General features: G+C 37.0%; 1 protein-coding gene across 1 annotated transcript in view; it reads left to right on the top strand.

Annotated features, from left to right (window-relative positions):
- The first annotated feature begins 841 nt into the window (after positions 1-841).
- LOC129223297 (uncharacterized) overlaps positions 842-18,731 on the top strand; it is a 24,817-nt gene continuing 6,927 nt past the window's right edge. Inside the window, 4 exon segments of the mRNA XM_054857863.1 lie at positions 842-920; positions 12,667-12,763; positions 16,359-16,528; positions 18,014-18,349. Coding sequence (XP_054713838.1) covers positions 876-920; positions 12,667-12,763; positions 16,359-16,528; positions 18,014-18,349 — 648 coding nt within the window. The 5' untranslated portion in view covers positions 842-875.

The following is an 18,731-nucleotide window of genomic DNA, read 5'->3' as shown; positions in this document are numbered from 1 at the left end:
TTAATCGCCCGGCGCTCATCGTATACGAAGTTTTAAGCTGGGAAAAAAATAGATGGGCCCTATTGCATGATCTGGTAAGGAGTCTCGGAATGCAGGGGTGCCCCCCCCCCCAAGAGCAAGGGTGACCCCCCCCCCCAAAAAAAAAGCAAGAACCTCCCCTTCTCCAAAATGAGAAAAATACCCCTTAAAACACCCCCCTAAAAGTTTCAATGGTGCAGTCTGCGCCATAACTCCCCCCCCCCCTAGGTGGGCATCCCTGCGGAATAGAGGAGAAGAATATGATGCGTAATCTTTTAATCCAGTTAAAGCACTATTGTGTGTTGGTGCCTGGAAACGTTGGGGAAGGGGGGGGGGCTTTTTTTTTCCTCCTATACAAGAGAAATTATATTTAATTATCAGGGAGAAATGTGGTATTAACAAATCTCAGGCAGTGTCTAACTTAGTATAAACTAGAGAACCTTTTGCAATACCTTGTTGCAATTTTAATCGGCTGCAATCATTTTTTCGACGAAATCCACAGACGATCGAAGCATTTTGTTTTTTTTTTTCTTTCATGGGGTGTCTTTTATTATATTTTATTTCATTTCCCCCCATTGAGGATATCCTCTTCACCGTTTAATGTGTCTGGTTAGGTTACGAAGCTACTTTAAACCTGTTCTTCGGTTCGACTGTAAGAATTAAAAGCAGAAGAAAAGATAAAGGTTTAATGAATGAGGGGTCAGCAATCTTTCCCGAAGGTCACGACAGGGCAGTACTCGCGTGCCACCAGATGGCGTACTTAATTGGTTTTTCTTTCTTAATTTCTTTTTTTATTTCTTCGAGGATTAGAGAAGAGGTGAGTGGTTGCAGGGAGGCGCAAGGGCAGACGACCGAAAATGAATAGGCAGAAGTTGTCTTACGGGGCTTTGACTTTGGCTGTGGTAAGTGTTTTTTTTTTTTTTTTTCAATTGACTGGCTGAAAAGCGGAAAATAAAGCATTTTTAGTTGAATTAATTTCAACAATTTATAAAAAAAAATATTAACAGCAGAATATTTTTCGTACAGTCATGAACTTTCAATGAAAATTTTGTTTTGGCATTAAGATGCATTATTCCAAATCGCATTTCATCTGTGTAATATTTTTTTTACTATTCAATGGATACTTAATCAATATGATTTTTAAAAAAAAGAAAGGAAGAAGAAAAAATAACTATTATGATTTTTCTCCCTTTTTCTATTCTTTTTCACGAAAAAACTTTAATAGGTTATTAGAGCACCGTTGCATAGGTTAATTTGAAGATTGTTTCTTCGATTTACTTCCAATAACGATATTTATGTAACTATTATCATACACATAGTTAAATAAGCCTTTGAGAAAAGAAAAATTTAAAAATTAGTCAAAATGAAAGTAAAAATTTTGCATTTGCTATATACTCTTTTTGAAAAAGGGTGGTTTTGTAATGCAAACAGATAAAAATAGCAAAGGATCAGTTTCGTTTTTCCAAGATGCTAATTCACCGGACCAGCGGTCTAGAAACCCTGCTTTAGTGGATTGAATAAAAAAAAAGTAAACTCTATTCTATTGCTTAAAATTATCCTTTGAAAGGAAATGTTTTCAAAACAAATCTAAATGGAAAAAAATATGACGCTTATCGTTGCCTTGGGGCCAGGAGGGCTGCGGAGTCGGAGGAAAAATGGCCGGCTTCCACTCTGGGAATTTTAACACCTCCGACTCCGACTTCTTTACCTTAATATCAATCCGACTCCGACCCCGCAAGCCCTGGCAGAGTTGCGGACTTCGAAGGAAATGACCGACTCTGACTCTGAAGTTTGTTTACCTTCGACTCCCCGAATCCACAGCCCTGTTCAGGGCTACAGTCGGATATCTTACTACGGTTCTTCGGCTTAGATATCTCGCTGTAACTCTGAGACGACGATATGTTGTAATGGAGTTGTTTCCTTTAGTCAAAAATACTACTTTTAGTCACTGAAATTGATAGAATGAGTAAAAAAAATAACATAGACCCAGAAAATGCTTTCATTTTCCCAACAGTTATTTTTTAATTATTTTTTTTAAATGTCCGATTTTGAAAACAAGGCGTGGTCTTTATGACGTCACAAATGCTTCAATTTGGCGCATCTTTCTTTCGCGTTTTCACGTTATGATAATCAAGAAACGAATTAAATATTGCCCTCTATGCTTGCTATTAACCCTATCGTTGCCAATACACGTAAGTAAAGATGATAATTAAATATTTGTCTCCGTGAATGGCAGCATTGAATGGCATTTCATCATTTGTGATGTCACACGACACAAACGTAAACAATGAAAGCGCACCGATTTAAGTAATTTTTTTTTAATATTAAACATGAACAAATTATTTAAAAAATGGTCAGATCCTATATTTTTAAGCATGCTCTTTGAGAAAAAAATACTTTTAAAATTTTGGAAACGACCCCATTATCACAGAATCTTCTTGACACGAGCTAGAAAATTCAATTACTACATTTATTTTTTATTATTACCTGCTGTTCGTTTCTGCATTAACTATAAAAATTATATTATTCTAGTCTATTCTCTCGATTCCATTAAATGTTAAAAGTAACGAAACCTGAAGATTTAGAAACAAATCTGAACGATAATCGTCGAAATTAAAACGTAGATCTTGCAATACAGGTTCCGTAGAAAATAAAATTGTATTGTTGCATTGTTTGCTATCCGTTTCTTTCGAAAACAATCACGAATTTCGATTTTATTTCTGAATTTTGTATTGTTTTACTTTTTCATTCATTTAAATGTGTCGGTTCTTAGAAAGGGTTTTGGTTCTTTTTATACTGTTTATTAATTTTAAGCAATTTTTTTCTCCAATTTTCTATTGAAGTAAATGAATTTTGAAAATTCGTAACCCCAGCAACAGGCATACTTAGAAAATACCCCTACGCGATTTTAGTGCAACGTCATAAAATGTCATCCACGTCAGAGATATTTTGCAGGCGTATTTCACGTATTCAAAATCGACAGCACGCCCCAAAAAACTAAGTCAAACGTCCATGAAATACACCGCCAACTCAGTCAATTCCAGCCGAGGACTGCAGTTTCGTGCTTATTAGCACTCATCAGCCCGGCATAGGAGTGACTGAGCTGGAGGTGGAAAACCTCTTAAGGAAGCCTAGAGTGCCAAACAAACTGGTAGCTAATACAGTTTTTGGCACTCTAGGCTTCCTTAAGAGGTTTTCCACCTCCAGCTCAGTCACTCCTATGCCGGGCTGATGAGTGCTAATAAGCAAGAAACTGCAGTCCTCGGCTGGAATTGACTGAGTTGGCGGTGTATTTCATGGATTTTTGCCTTAGCCTTGGCTGTAGGGCGGTAACTTACTGAATAAGTCAAACGTGTTGCACGCTTTGTGTCTTATTATTAGTAGGGCACTCTTATCAACTGGGGCTCCATCTCGCCATGTTATATATTAATGCGATGCGTAATAAAGCAGCAAAATAAACTAAAGTTGGTGCTTCTATTTTGTTAAAATATTTTCAAAAAGTTAAACTGCGATTTACCACGTTAAAACCAACATCTTGTTTCCAGATTTTGATGGCAACAGAATTGTACCCCAAAATCCTGCAATGAGTTTAGATTACATATAAATGAAAATCCGGATTACAATTCTGCTGAAGAAAATAAATCATCAAAACAATATTTTTTTAGCCCCTGGTGGTTCGAACTCAACCATTTTTGCATTCTTAGCACGACGCTCTAACCAGCTGAGCCAATGTGCCTTCGTTTTAGGATGCTATGCATCAAAGCAATGCGTCTTTTATTATTTTATTTATTTATTTATTTATTATATATTTTTTTGAAAAACCCACCAAAATATGATTTATTTCTTTATTTTTTGCCAAAAACAGTGAAAAGAATCTTTAAAATGATGCCTTACTTAGAAAGTATGATCGAGTATTGAGGCAGTTATGTCGTCACAAAACAAATACCTGTGCGAAGTAATATATATGATCCTAACTAGTCAATCAAAAGCAACTAAACAGCAACAGGGGAAAACAGCGAATTGTCAGTATTTCCAGCGATCGAGAAATCGCGTTTGGAAGTTCCAACACTCCAGCCTTTTCTCATTGTCCAGTAAGCTTTTGGGTTATCATACTGAAGAGGCCACTGCACAACATCTGATTTTTTGTGTTGGTTTGGTACGCGAGGATCTACTGAAGAGACCTGCTTCTGTCTTGAAGTTGATTAAGGCGAACAACCTCATAGATCTGATCTGATTCAGAACAGAGAGATAAGCAAGAAGAAGAAGCTTTGGGTTATTTTTCGTCTTCATCCTTGTCTTTTCTTATATATATATATATATATAGACAACAAATTCTACGACACAAACACTCAATTTTGCTATATTGAACTCAACTCGAATTTTTAAAAAAAGACATTTTGTCTCTGATCCGTGGGTGGTTTCAACTTATTCTAAAACTTTGAAATTAAACAACTAAATTAGAAAGCCTAGAAGCCCGAGCTCGATTCTCGGGTTAGGCACGATCGACTCAGCTTGTTCATCCCTTCAGTGGGTCGATAAAATGAATATCAACCGTGCTTGGGAACTAAACCCTGAGGGTACCGCGTTCGTCTGACCACCTAACCGTAACATCTGTCTGCTCAGGAAAACTGAAATGGGCACAGCAGGCCTTGGCCTTCCCCCATGAGCAGTTGCACTACGGGATTTGGGTTAATAACTAAATTATTACGAATATTATAGGAGACATTTAAGAAAACTCTCATTACTTCAACTAACATGCGCGAAAAACAAAAGTTCATTTGCAGATTATTCTTGTTGCATGTTCGAAAAACTGTTCTTTGTCTGCAAATTGCTAGGCTTGTAGCAGAACACTTTTTAAACGTCACCTTTTCGACTCTACATGGATTTGATAATTTAAATTTATTTAGCTGATCACCATTGGCAGGTAGACGCTTCCAATTTAATAGCCAATTAATGCAAAACGTTTTTTAATGACAACTTTGACGTGTGAGAGCAGGGATATACCGATGGGAGGTCCCTGTGACCTCTTAAAAATTTCCTTATTCGGCATTTTGTCTGACAATTCAGCAAAAATATCATTCGGCAAAAGTTGGAGTTCTATTCAGGGGCAGACTGGCCCATCGGTCCGCGGTCCAATGCGCATTCAAGCCTGATACCTTTTTTTTTTAGTTGTTGAATTCCCTCCCCCCCCTTTTTTTTCGTTTTTGCACCTTTTTTTTGCCCTTTTTACCCTTTTGCCCTCCCCCCCCCCCTTTCTCCCCAAGGTTGGCGTCCTCTCGAGGGACCCAGTTCGCCCCTGGTTCTATTGTTCAAATTTATCATCATTCAACGAAATTTGGAGTTCCATTCGGCAAATTGCGAATTTCCGCCCTCCCAAAAATTTAAGTTCGGGGCCTTATGGGGCCAAACTGCAAAATTACACACATGAATATTTTTCAAATGGTATAATGGAAACTTAAGAATCTATATTTCTTCAACCATTAATTTTTGGAAAACAAATTGAATTGCCCATACGATTTTCTTATCCGTTGGCAAAATGGAATAGCATTTAAGAAATTGCAAACATTTTTACATCACAAACTTATATAAATGATTTGTTGAAAAAACTATAATGAACAAATAATTTTCTGTGGCTGGTAGGGCTCTTAAAATGTGATCGGTTGAGTATTTTATTTAGCCGCCAAAAGGACGGATCCAGAAAACGTTCAAGGAGGGGGCGATTGGTTTTACTCTTTACTTTTTGGAAATTCAATTTCTAAAAACTTTCGAAGAGTGTACTGAACCTCACAGCTTACCCTTCCTTATGTAATCAAACGTGTCCTACAGCTGTGTTTCTTTCGAAAAATATCCAAATAGAGCATTTGAACCCCTAGTCCTAAAATCATCGAAGATCGTCTAACATTGAGATTTTGAAATTTCAATTTCGGGAAAATCCCATAGAAAGTTCCGGTCTCCATCTCCAAGAGATAGGCTACGATTGCGTTTTCAAAACTTCAATTGCGGAAGAATTCCGGAGAATAGAGCTCTTTTTTCTAACACCATCGTATATTAGGTAATAGCGTTTTTTAAACTTTACTAACGAAAATATACGCGAAGAAAGTTCCTATCTCTCGGCTCAAGGAGGGGCAATTTCCCTTGTATCCGTCCTTGAGCCGCCAAAGTAAGACTTTTAATCGCCAAGTGGCGAGTAATTATTTTCTGATCCAACTCTGAAATTTCGAGATCACAGGGGAAACTGAAAAGAAGATTTCGTCATCCGAACGCGGAAACAATTGTGCTCGGGCAATGAACTATTAAATCCATAATTAATTCTGCACAATGGAACACTCATATTTGATTTTCCTTTAAAAAAAAAAACATTATTTGATGATGAATTTATTAAATGAAAACAATCATTCATGTGGAAAATCAATTTTTCCGCTGATTGCACGTTTCTCTGGAGTTGTTTTCTGCTTTTTGGTTCATTTTCCCATTTCTGGTGAAAATAAATTTGATTCTCAGCATTTCAATTGAAAAGACAAAGCTGTACTTCAATAAATGCCATTTATTGATAAGATTGTAATTCTAAAAAAATTATTTTTTTTTAACGGACTACAAAAAGGAGAACATCGTACCGTATTTTTTTTTTTTTTTTTAATCCGAAATTTCTTACCTTATTAAATGACTCTCCCTTTTAATCGAAATGTGGTGTTACAACTTAGGGTCTCATTCAACTCGATTGTGTTCGATTCGATCGAGTTCTATCTACCATTAGCGTAGAGAAAAATTTCCTTCTGAGTAGGGTAAAGCAAATTCCTGACTCCGTTATTGGTAAATACAATTGATTGCGTTCTATTCGATCGAATTCTGTTGGAGTTGAATATGCCCAAAGACCATATTTGAGCTCTCGTTCGTCTATGCTGCCGTGCTAAGCGCAATAGTCGTATCTGCAGTTGAGTTCAAAATGAGTAATTGCCGTTTAAAGTTTGGGTCTCGATTTATTTGATTCAGATGCAACTTTTTCTGAATTTTTTCAAAAATATTTCCCATTGACAAATAACCATAAAACAATTCAGTTAGCTAAAATATGTGATAAAGAACCACCCGGAGACCGTAACTCAGTTTTCATAAAAAGTGCAGATATGACTTTCGTGCTTAGCACGGCAGTATACTGTCCAACCACGGATTGTACGGCATTGGCAAACATCCAGTTAAGACGAGCCCATCTGAATGAGGGGGGAAAAGTAAAAATTTGATGCGCATGTTCCACTCATTTGAATGAGACTCTGCTTATTTTAGACTCTAACATACACTGCAGAAATTGACGTCCCTAAAAACTAATAGATGCGTCCAGTTCTGCCTGTGAATCGGATGTTTGCATTTCCATTCAATTCGTGGTCACACAGTAATTGTTCCTTGGAAAGTAAGTGAGTGTATAGAATACTCGACGTTAAATCCCGGTTATCACAAATTTGCCATTTCAACTGCGCTTGCGCGTGGACTTTGCTGATTTCGAAACTCTTGCCCAAACTAATGAAAAACGTTTAAATTTGTTAATATGAGATGAGAACAGATAAAAATTAGAAATTACAAAGCTGTCTTTGATTTAGTTTTCACGCCTCGGTAAAGATTGAGTTTTGCGTCTTAATTATTTATGGATTCGGAGTCTGATTTTTCTATCAAACCCCCCCCCCCCCCCAAAGGCCCTTTTCAGGGCCAAATCTTTAACCTTAGAAGAGTGTACTCGAACTGTAGCATCACTTCCAATACAAAGTCGAACCCTCAACCTAAATACAAATGTATAATATTAAGCTGTTTACGCCTAACGTAAAATATCCGCAAAAGACGGATATTTGTAATATTCAGATCATTTTTGAATTACATAACGTGTTTTACGTTTACGTTAAATAAATATTTCCAATCCAATAAATATTGAAGTGTCATTTTTCTCTTTTCTTTATAAAGATTATCAGTTATTCATATCCATAATTTCATATAATGTATCCCGAAATTGCTGCGAAAATACTCTAATCGCATTCATTAATTTGTTGGAACTGTAGCACAGCCTAAACATTAACAAGCAACACGAAATCTTAAAACAGAAAGCCCAAAACGCAAAGTCCGTGCGCAAGCGCAGTTGAAATGGCAAATTTGTGATAACCGGGATTTAACGTCGAGTGTATAGAATAGCCGTAATTTTCATTCAAAAAAGTGAAGGTTTGATATTTTCTCTCTAAATGACTCATTTAATTTGTTACTCTTTAAAAAAACGAGCTCATGTGTGTGCGCATCACATGACTTCCTTTTACCCCAATTTAATGTCATTCTCTCATTATTGGCTGTTTTAATGTGATTCAATAGTTGACTCTCTAAATAACACCAACAGTGGCCAAATTGAAGCCAGATTTTTTTTTTTTTTTTTTAAGAAAGAAATTAAATTAATTTGAATTCTGACATTTGGAATTTAAATTATGTATTTCGCAATCACGAGTTGCGACCGGGGCCTACTCATTGGAGTTATTGTTTTAAGAAACGGCTCCTGTCCCCCCCCCCCCAAGCTTGCCCCTCTTCCAGGGTGGTTACGTGTGTATAGTTGTGTGCGTGTGTGTGCGTAGGCGCCCGTGCATGCATGTGTAGGCTTGTGTGTGTGTGTGCGGAGATCTGTGTGTATACACGTAGGCGTGTGTATATATGTGAGTGTGTATGTGTGTGAGCATGTGTGTGTACAGGACATGGACGCCTCCGACCAGGAAAAGCGGATTCCGCCGCGCCTGCTGAGGCCCGTCGTCCAAGCTGAAAAAGGAACCACAACGCCACGACGGTCAAGTGAGAACAATAAGCAATCGTGATTGCTCAAAAAAAAAAAAAAAAAAAAATCCGCCACATTTCTCGTTAAGTTGGCGACAAAACTTGGCGACTAAAAGACGCGATATATCGCCAAGTGTCCGCCAAATTATAACATCACCTGAGTTTACATCGAAATTAACAATGGTTTCCCCCCAAAAGTTGGTAAAAGACCCCTTTAGAAACACCCGAATGCAACCAAAAGGTTATTTCGCGTGTCTATACGTTCTTAGACACTTATCCACATGTGGTCAAGTCGAAAACAAAACTCAACATTCATTTGGGGGTGAGCAAAATGGAAATTAAGGTCGATTTTTGAGTTAATTTTTTTTTTGTGAATACAATACTTCCTTTTTTGTAAAAGGAAGTAAAAAAAGGTTAACAGTACATTATTGGGTAATTTTGAACCATGGTGGGTTATATTACCGAAATCTCTCGTCCTGCATTGCAGTTTTCTATGCTACGTAATTACTTACAAAATGGATCACGAAGTAGCTGCAGCTTTGCGCGATGTGTGTGCATATTTAGTACATCAAGAAGGCAAAAAAGAGGTAGAAGAAACTTTTGAACTTTGATAAATTTGTAACCGTAGTACGAAGATTAGACTTTTTCTCCTCTGTTCTCAATGCTATCATTCTCTCTATATATCGAACTACAAAATCAGTTTAAATTTCCAAATCATGAAAGATACACTCCAATCTAATGAGGTTATTTCCATCAGTCAAAAGTACAACTTTTAGTCACTAAAGTTAATAGAATGAGCAAAAAAAAAAGTAGCGAGAAAAATCTTTCATTTTCAAAACGTTTAATTTTTAATTCTTTTTTTAAATGTCCGATTTTTCAAACAAGGCGTGGTCCTTATGACGTCACAAATGATGTACTATGGCACATTTCCCCTGGTGTGCTGAATGTTTAGGCTTGCTGTCTACCGCGTTTCCAGGTTATGATGATTCAGAAATGAATTAAATATTGCGCCCTGCGCTAATGGCATCAGTGAATGGTATTTCTTAAGTTGTGATGTCATGTGCAAAAGTGTAAAAAATGAAAGCGCACAGATTAAAATATTTTTTTTTAATATATAAAACTTTGTCAAACTATTTAGAAACTGGTCAGACCCCTAGTTTTTTAAGCATGCTCTTTCAAAAAAAAATGTTTTTAAAATTTCGAAAACAATCCCATTATGCTCAAATCAAGAAAAAACATTAAATAAAGAAATATGCAGCTAATATTGTTTTTTTAAAAAAAGAAAAGAAAAAGAAGATGACTCCTGTGGAGAGAGAATTCTTCAGGAAAATTTTTTTATAGCTGTTGTACTTGAGGCTGAGTTATTTTCAACCATTTCCTAAAATTTCTAAAATTGAAGACCAAAAAACGCAATTTTAGACCTTTTCTTTGGTTTAGTTAAGAGGGTTATCGCCATTTCTGAATTGCTTCTGCTCCCTGGGAGGGGCTTAAGGCCCTTAGCCCCCTCCGTGGGTGCGTTACTGAAGTAGAACACATTGTTTAGTCTCATCCTTCAGTAACAAAAAGTATGTTTTTATGCGGAGTCGGAAAGAAAGTGGCCGACTCCGACTCCTGGATTTTGAAATCTCCAACTCAAACTCCGGCATTTTTTATTTATTTATTGATTTTTTTTTTTTTTTTAATTTCCCTTCTCATGGGAAGGGGGAAAATGAACAGGATTAATTTTCTGCTCTTTAATGTTTAACAAATAGATGTTGTTCAAATTGTGTAGTTTCAATTTTTTAAAGCTGTATCTTGAGAGAACAAAAGCTTTTTTGCCAAGTCGAAAAATCTTTTTGAGAAGGGGCGCGGGCGGTCCGCCCGGGGTGACATCCATCTGGTAGGTATAACTAAGGGACGACGTAGGTAGCTATTACCGAAAGTTCGATAAACAATCAAGCCAGCTGGTTGCCAATGACAATTATTTTCTTATTAGTAGCAGGGCCTGATTACCAAACAGGCCTACTAGGCCTGGGCCTGGGGCCCCCTCTTCCTAAGGAGCCCCAAATTACTTAAAGAATTATGCATAGCATTACTATACAAAAAATACACACATTTTTTAAATAATAGCCTTCAGAGGCCCTCCAAATTATTGTGGGCCTTGGGCTTCACTTTTAGTTAGTCGGGCCCTGATTAGTAGGCCTTTATACATATGTAATCGAACTAATTGGTAGTCCCGTTTTTTTTTTCTTAAAAATGCAAGGAGAGTCTGAAAATTTTTTAAAAAAAAAGCCCTGATTCGGGTCTTTCTAACGACTCCGACTCCTTTTACCTCAAAATCAGTCCGACTCCGACTCCACAGCCCTGATGCACACATAGCAATATGTAAATCAGCTAAAAATCTTATGAATTTTATGAGTACGAGCGAAGAGCTTCCTCCACATTCCCGATCTCGCATTGTCTCGAGCAAGAGTGCATAAAAAGCGTAATAAAGGAAGCCCCCCGTAATTATCTCGCCTCGTAGTGTCTCCGTTTACTAGCGGTAAACTACACACGAGTCAAAGGAATATCCCGCGCCATTAGGGGCCATTTAGGGTTAACTCACTAGAGTTCGGGTTAAAATTTCAACCACTAAAATATCGCCAAACAGACAATTGCTTCGTTGAAATGTAGAAGATGAGAAGCATTTTCACCCGTCATACCTTGACGGGCGACTTTTTAGTATTATAATACTCTTAGACCCTTTTAGAGTGAGCAGAAAAATATTGTGAATACTTAAACCCCTAGTTTGCTGCCAACTTGTCACTTTGTTGAACAAAAGTATTTCATAAATATGTATACAATTTTATGTGTGTTCTGGCCCGCGAGACTCACTCAAAATATGAGGTCAGGCCCTAGAGTAAAAAAAGGTAGAGCATCACTGTAAATAAATGAATTAAATGTCCTTTACTCGAAATGAAACAATTCAACCAAAACTTAGAAGCAAAATGCATACATTTACGCAGTAAGTTACCGCCCCTAAGTCAGAGCTGAGTCAGAACTACATGCAATATACCGATAGTCCGGTAATTCTATCCAGAGAATGCAGTTTCGTCCTTGTTTGGCTCCAGATCGGTTACTCCCTAATTCTAGACTGAGGAGTTCAAATGAAAACGAAACTGCAGTCTCTAGACGGGATAACCGTGTTGACGGTACATTGCATGTAGTTCTGTTTTAGCACTGACTTAGGGGTGGTAACTTACTACTTAATACCCAAACTTCCCCTTCAGTTTACAAGTTGAACCGTACCATGTCTGCGGACTCTCGCTTTTGAGATAAATTTATTTTATCCACCACTTTGTTGGCACTCTCAGCATCTCAGCTTCAAAGAGGTGATAACTGCCTCCAGCTTGGTTATTCCCTATTCTAGACTGAGGAGCCCAAATAAGGACGACACTGCAGTCTCTGGATGGGATAATCGGGCTGTCGGTATATTGCATGAAAATACATACTAGTTTTAACGTTTTAACTCATATCTGCTGACAGGGTACAGTATCCCAGCATGGGAGCCCATATGCAAAGTTGCATTGCATTGCACCCCGAAGCCCCCCGTGCCTACCGCGTTTGCAGTTTACCAGTTTTAGATGCCCGAAATGACTCGGACAAATGGGGCCCACCGATTTCAGGACAAATTAAGAGTCATTAAAATTTGACATTTTTAATAACTTATTCAGTAATAGCTGGAGAAGAAATGTTTTTAAATTTTTGCAAAGAAAAAAGTGCTAAAAGCAAGGAAGTTCTAATTTCAAAGGGAGGGGGGTGGCCTGAGCCCCCGTATATGGGCGCCCTTGCATCCCAGGATTTGCCATTCTATATCTGAGACACATTATGTTTCTTTTTCAGATAGTTGTAGCACGTGGCGTAGCATGCGGTCCGACGGCGACGAAATTAAGTCACAAAGCCGGCGTCTTCAAAGATTTCGCCTCTGAAAATACCAAAGGTACGTTTTGATGTACTGTCTGACCACGGATTGTATGGAAAGACAAACATCCGTTTTACAGTCGAAAATGGACAAATCTATGATTTTTTTACCGATGTCAGCTTTTGCAGAAGCAGAGTCGCTTTCAAATGAACGGAATAGGCGCATCAAATTTTTACTTTTCCCCCTTATTTACATAGATTCGTCTTATCTGGACGTTTGAAAATTCCATGCAATCCGTGGTTGGACTCTAGTTTCATCTCTGACTGGATTTCATTTCTTTTGTTTCAACTTTCACAAAGACCGTTTTGCCGTTTGACTGAATCTATTAAACGGCCATAATTGAACCAAACTTTGTTTTGTGGTATTTTCGAGGTAGAGCATCATAGTCGCGGAAAGATGCCTTTTTAGATAGATGGTTGGTTTCAAGGGCGAACTGCCCCCCCCCCCCCTCCCCGCCTGTGCTCCCTCTGTCCGCCTTTCCTCCCCCCCTCCTCCTCGCCCTCAAACCTGAGCTCCTTCGGGTTTTTTTTTTTTTTTGCTCTCTCAAGTGTATGTGGATTGGTCCCCCCCCCCCGAACCTTTTTTTTAAATAATTATATTTTTTTTTACTTCATTTGCACCCTTGAGCCTGTGCGCCCTCAAATCTGTGCGCCTTCGTTTTTTTTTTTTTTTTTTTTTTTTTTTTTTTTTTTTTTAAACACAGAAACTAGTTATTTGGCGGTACCATCATGGGCGCCCATACGCAAAGTTTCAAGGGGGGGGGGGGGCTCAAATATTTTCCCCGTGTGGTTTAGCTATATATTTTCCCCGTGGAAACTGATTTTAGGACGGATTAGAGTCATTAAAACTTGATATTTTTTTCATTTTTAATAACTTCTTCATTAATGGCTGGAGAAGAAATGTTTTTACATTTTTGCAAATGAAAAAGTACTAAAAGCAAGGAAGTTATAATTTCAAAGGGGGGCACGAGCCCCCCCCCCTTGCCCCCTATATGGGCGCCCTTGGATACCATGTATTATTTTGTCGTTTCAATGAACTTTTTAAGGAAAACATGCTTTGAAACAAGGCTCAAAATTCCATTGAAATTGAGAAAAAATCCACTAAATAATTTAATTAAGCCATTAATAGTAAAAGAGTTTACCACAGGAAAACAAGCAATGCACGCACCCTGGGATTTAATAGCTTGAAGCTATTAAATTAAACGAAAAATATCATTAATACATTCGCGAAATCAACTTTAAATTTTTTCATTAACATGGAAAATAATCAGCTAAATAAATATACATCAAGTCATAACTAAACATTAAAATGGAAATTTAGAAAAAGAGGAGCAAACAAGGCGACGATTTAAATATATTTTTTCAATATTCGAGAAGGTATAAAATAAACAAGTAGCCAAGCCAACTGTCGTACCAATAAAGGAAAAGTATTCATTAAGGGGAAACCAGTTTAGGAGGCCGAAATTTTCGTGTTTTTCATGATTTTTTTAACAGAAAAGAAATAATCGGAATTTCTTTAAACTTGGAGAATATTTTATTCATCTTTTGAAGTACACCTTGTAATTTTTTGAAGCTATTTCCACCAGAATTAGTCGAGTTAGAAGCTGTTGTCCATTTGCAGTCGCCATCAGAGCTTGCTGCTGGTGTGCATTAGCGAAGCCACAATTCTTGCCTGTAATCATTACAATTTTTCTTTCCCGCAAACACTATATTTCCCTAGAACATGAACCTAATTGTGATCAACTAAGTTGAAAAATGCACGTTTTTGAGGTGTTTGATTAAAATGTTATGTTTTCAACCATTTTTTTTTCATACTTCTTGCATTAAAAAATTATTTTTATCAATAATATCGTCAAAGAGTGAGGTTCATATAGATTATAATTGAATGAAAAATATTCACAAATTTTCAGAACGATTGGTCAAAAATGCTTTAAGCTACAATGCACACCACTTGAAAAAACAGTTGTTTCCAGAAAAACGCGTTTGAAAAAAAAATATGCTGTGAATGTGCGTGCGTGTGTTTTCGAATTTGCACAGTCACTTGCTTAAACATCGGAACTAATCAGAATTTTTCACTCAAATTTTGGCAACATACTCCTGACTAGTTTTACTAACATTTTATGACATAAAAACGAGCTGATGTGTGCATCACATAACTTCCTTTTACTCCAATTTTAATGTCATTTTCCCATTATTGGCAATTTTAATGTGATTCAATAGTTTGCTCTCTAAATATCACCACCAGTAAAAAAATTGAAACCAGATTTTAAGAATAAAAAAATTTAAAAAAAATCGCCAAATTTGTCGCCAATTTGGCGATTAAAAAACTGGCGATATATCGCCGAGTTTCCACCAAATTATAACACCACTTGAGTATACATCGAAATTCACAATGATTACCCCCCAAAAAGGGGCAAAAGACCCCTTTAGAGACACTGGAATGCAATCAAAAGGGGAGGTGCACAACTAGACCCCACTAGGAGTCTACATACTAAATTTCAACTTTCTAGGACATGCCGTTCTTGAGTTATGCGACATACATCCGCACACACGCACATACAGACGTCACGAGAAAACTCGTTGTAATTAACTCGGGAATCGTCAAAGTGGATACTTCGCGTGTCTATACGTTCTTAGGCGTGTGGTCGGGTTGAAAAAACACTCAACATTAATTCGGGGGTGAGTAAAATAGAAATCAAGGCCGAATTTTGAGTGAAAATGTTTTCGGAAATACAATTCTTCCTTTTTTGTGAAAGGAAGTAAAAGAGTGGATTTTTTGACCGTTTTAAACTGGTTTCCCCCTTAAGAATATTAAGTTGGAGAAAATCGTTCAAACTCCCCACCAATGTCGTTTCAAAATAGGGCTAGTGCAGCATAGATGTACATTGACGATGTCATGGATGTATTGCTATTGAAAACGACAAAGGTATGGCAGCCTATGTTTGGTAAAAGTGACACGGAAATCACCGGCATAAAATTTCATTCCCCCGTTTTTCAGTTTCAATCCCATCTTATGATATTGTTAAATTCTGTAAATAGTAATTATTGTAGTAACGTAACCTGTAAATAGTTTCCCGTAATGAATATACAGCCCCTTTACATTCGGCTGAAGTATATGGACCCTTATCTTTTCATTGATAAGATTTGTGAATGAAAAGAAATAAGAAAGTGTGGAACGGTGTAGCATTTTCTGGAATAGTTGAGAGATCTCTTTCGGTGTGTATAAAAGCCGTTACGCATGATAAAGAGTCAGTTTCGATTGAGAATTTGTACTGAGAGTGTATTAGCTCTGTTTATTGCGAGGCATTTCGCTGTGTTGTTTTTCGTATTTGGAAGTAAATACGTGTGTAACCGTTGAATTTATGGTGTTGTGTGATATTTGCTTAATTGTTGATGATTAATTTAGCAGTTGTTGACGATCTTTCCTGTACATAGTGTAAATTAATTTCCTGTGTTTCGCTCAAGAACTGTTTCTTTATTTCAAGAAAGTTGAAGTCGCACCGGATCCGTTACAATATATTTAAGGCGGGAGGGAGGACATCTTCGGTGAAACTGGGGGTAAACCATTTTTAAAATCCTTCCACTGTGACTAAAATATCCCTTTCCTTTTGCAGTGTCCTTGTCCTGTCGCTCCAAGGACATAGTAGTGAACTTGGCCTTCACTCATCCCTTCCGAGGCCTGGTGCATGCAGGGAGAAAGGATGGAGATTGCAGCTTTAGGGGGGATGGAAACCGTACGTACTCACTCAACGTACCGCACACTTCCTGTGGTACAATACATGTGGTGAGTTTTCACCAAGAAAATTTGCTTTTTAATCTAATATTGCTATGGATGAATATTTTGGCATTGATGTAACATGGGATCTAGAGTGTTTTTCATTGAAACCGCTATAAATAAACAGCTAATTCAATGGCTCCATCTATGAGCTATCTACACTGCCGTGTGCAGGTAAAGGGCAGTAACTGCAAATTTTTCATTTTTTTGAATTTTTGACATCTATTGTACCTTATCTTTATTGTACAAGCTCGCTTATTTGGTTTCCGCTGAAAAAAAGGCGAGAAAAAGACGTCTAATTTCAACGTTTCCCTATTGTTAGTATTGAACCCAAAACGCTTTTCTTCAAATATCTCGAAAACTCGTTTCTGCAGTTACTGCCGTTTACCTGCACACGCAGTACAGACTGTGTAGATTGCATGCAACATTAGTGAAACAAACATTTTTTTAAAAATTAGTTGCATGTCTCAAACCGCATTTGATAAAAAATATTATTTTGGAACTAATGTAGAATGAGATTTTATTGCTATAATTATTTAGATTATAGCTGGCTGGCATCCCAGAAACCTATGTGTAGGAATTGATTCAGCAGTGCAATTCATAAGCTAACGACTAAGAGCCGTATGTATCGCCTGGTACATTGACAGAACCAATATTTTTCTTAAACATTGTTGCATAGCCCTAAACTTCTGAATATTTTGGTTAGGATGTAGTTTGCAGTCCACAATTCTAGTTAATTTTATAAATTGCTCGCCTGAAACCGATATATTCATACTAATTCAATACCGCCATTATGGCCTAACTGAATGGAGCATGTAGATCACCTACTACAATGATAGAACCCATAGCTTTCTTAAACTTTGGTGCATGGCTAAACACTTATGCATGAATATTATAGTACTAATATAGTATGCAATCTACTGCTCTAATTAGTTAATTAAGTTCATAGATGGCGCTTATGAAACTGCTATACATGATTCAGTAGCGCCATCTAGGAGCTAACTAACTAAATCTAGCTTGCAGATCGTCGGCTACATTAATTCTTAAACTTTGCAGGTTATACTGATTGTAGCATTGCAATTTTGTCTTACTGATACATAGCTCATAGCTGTTAACATTGAACGCTGAAAATTAGGGAGGCTAAGTATTGATAAAGTTGATCAGAAAAATTTTACTGTAAAAGGGATTTTTTTAAACATAAGTGGGGATTTTTTAAAATCATACCTGTATAGGAGCCGAAATTTGGAAATTGAGATTACTATTGTGTATTACTTTTTTGAAACTAAAAAAAACTATAGGTTATAGGTTTCTGAAAATAATTTTAAAAGTAGTTTTCTCTCATAAATAATTTTATACATTCCTAGCAGCCCTTTTCAAAAATTGGAAGCCGTCAATTGTCTTTTTTTCTCCTCACTGCCTCAAATTTTCCGTAAATTTTACATCTCTATGCATATGCATACACAATGATAATACACTTTTCCCCCCTTTCCATAGACCCCACAAGACAGTTTTGCAAACACTCTGACGATTCGATACCATCCTGCATTGGAGCTGGAAGGAGACGAGATCAAAACAATTCTCTGCAAGTACGGAACAGGAAGCATACAACTGGATAACATGACATCAAGTAGAAGGGATGGCAACTTTAGCATTAAGACAACCAGAACCCACACAGAAGAGACAATGACTACACTACTGTGGGCATGTCAATGGCAGTATCTTACAAAAATGACTTCTAGAGATGCTTCAAAAAACACATACATTTTGAAACACATTTTTTTCAATACAATATTGGAATTTGAAGTTTACATTCGGCAGAAACCAAAAAAGGTATGCATGTACAATAAAACTGTAGTAAAATAGAAGACAAAAATGCAAAAAAAAAATGAAAGGAGAAATGTAAATGTGTAGATGCTGCCTTAACTTGTCTAGGAGTGTTTACTACTTTGCGAGGTCTATGCTGCAATGTTGCCATGCTAAGCAAAAAAAAAATGTAGCTGCAGTCAAGCTCAAACTGAGATATTGTTTTTGAAAGTTTTGGGCCTCTATATATTTGATTTCAAAGACCACAAATTTAAATATATATATATTATTTAAAGTCTCACTCACAGGTAGCACAATGGCAAGTGTACTAAACAACAACAAAAAACACTGTGATTGAGGCTTTACATAATATATGTAATATACATTTAACACTTTAGCTGCATTTGAG

Source organism: Uloborus diversus, chromosome 5 (assembly GCF_026930045.1).
Source record: "Uloborus diversus isolate 005 chromosome 5, Udiv.v.3.1, whole genome shotgun sequence".
Lineage (NCBI taxonomy): Eukaryota > Metazoa > Arthropoda > Arachnida > Araneae > Uloboridae > Uloborus > Uloborus diversus.
The sequence above is the reverse complement of the archived record's forward strand: the minus strand, read 5'-3'. Positions and strand labels throughout refer to the sequence as shown.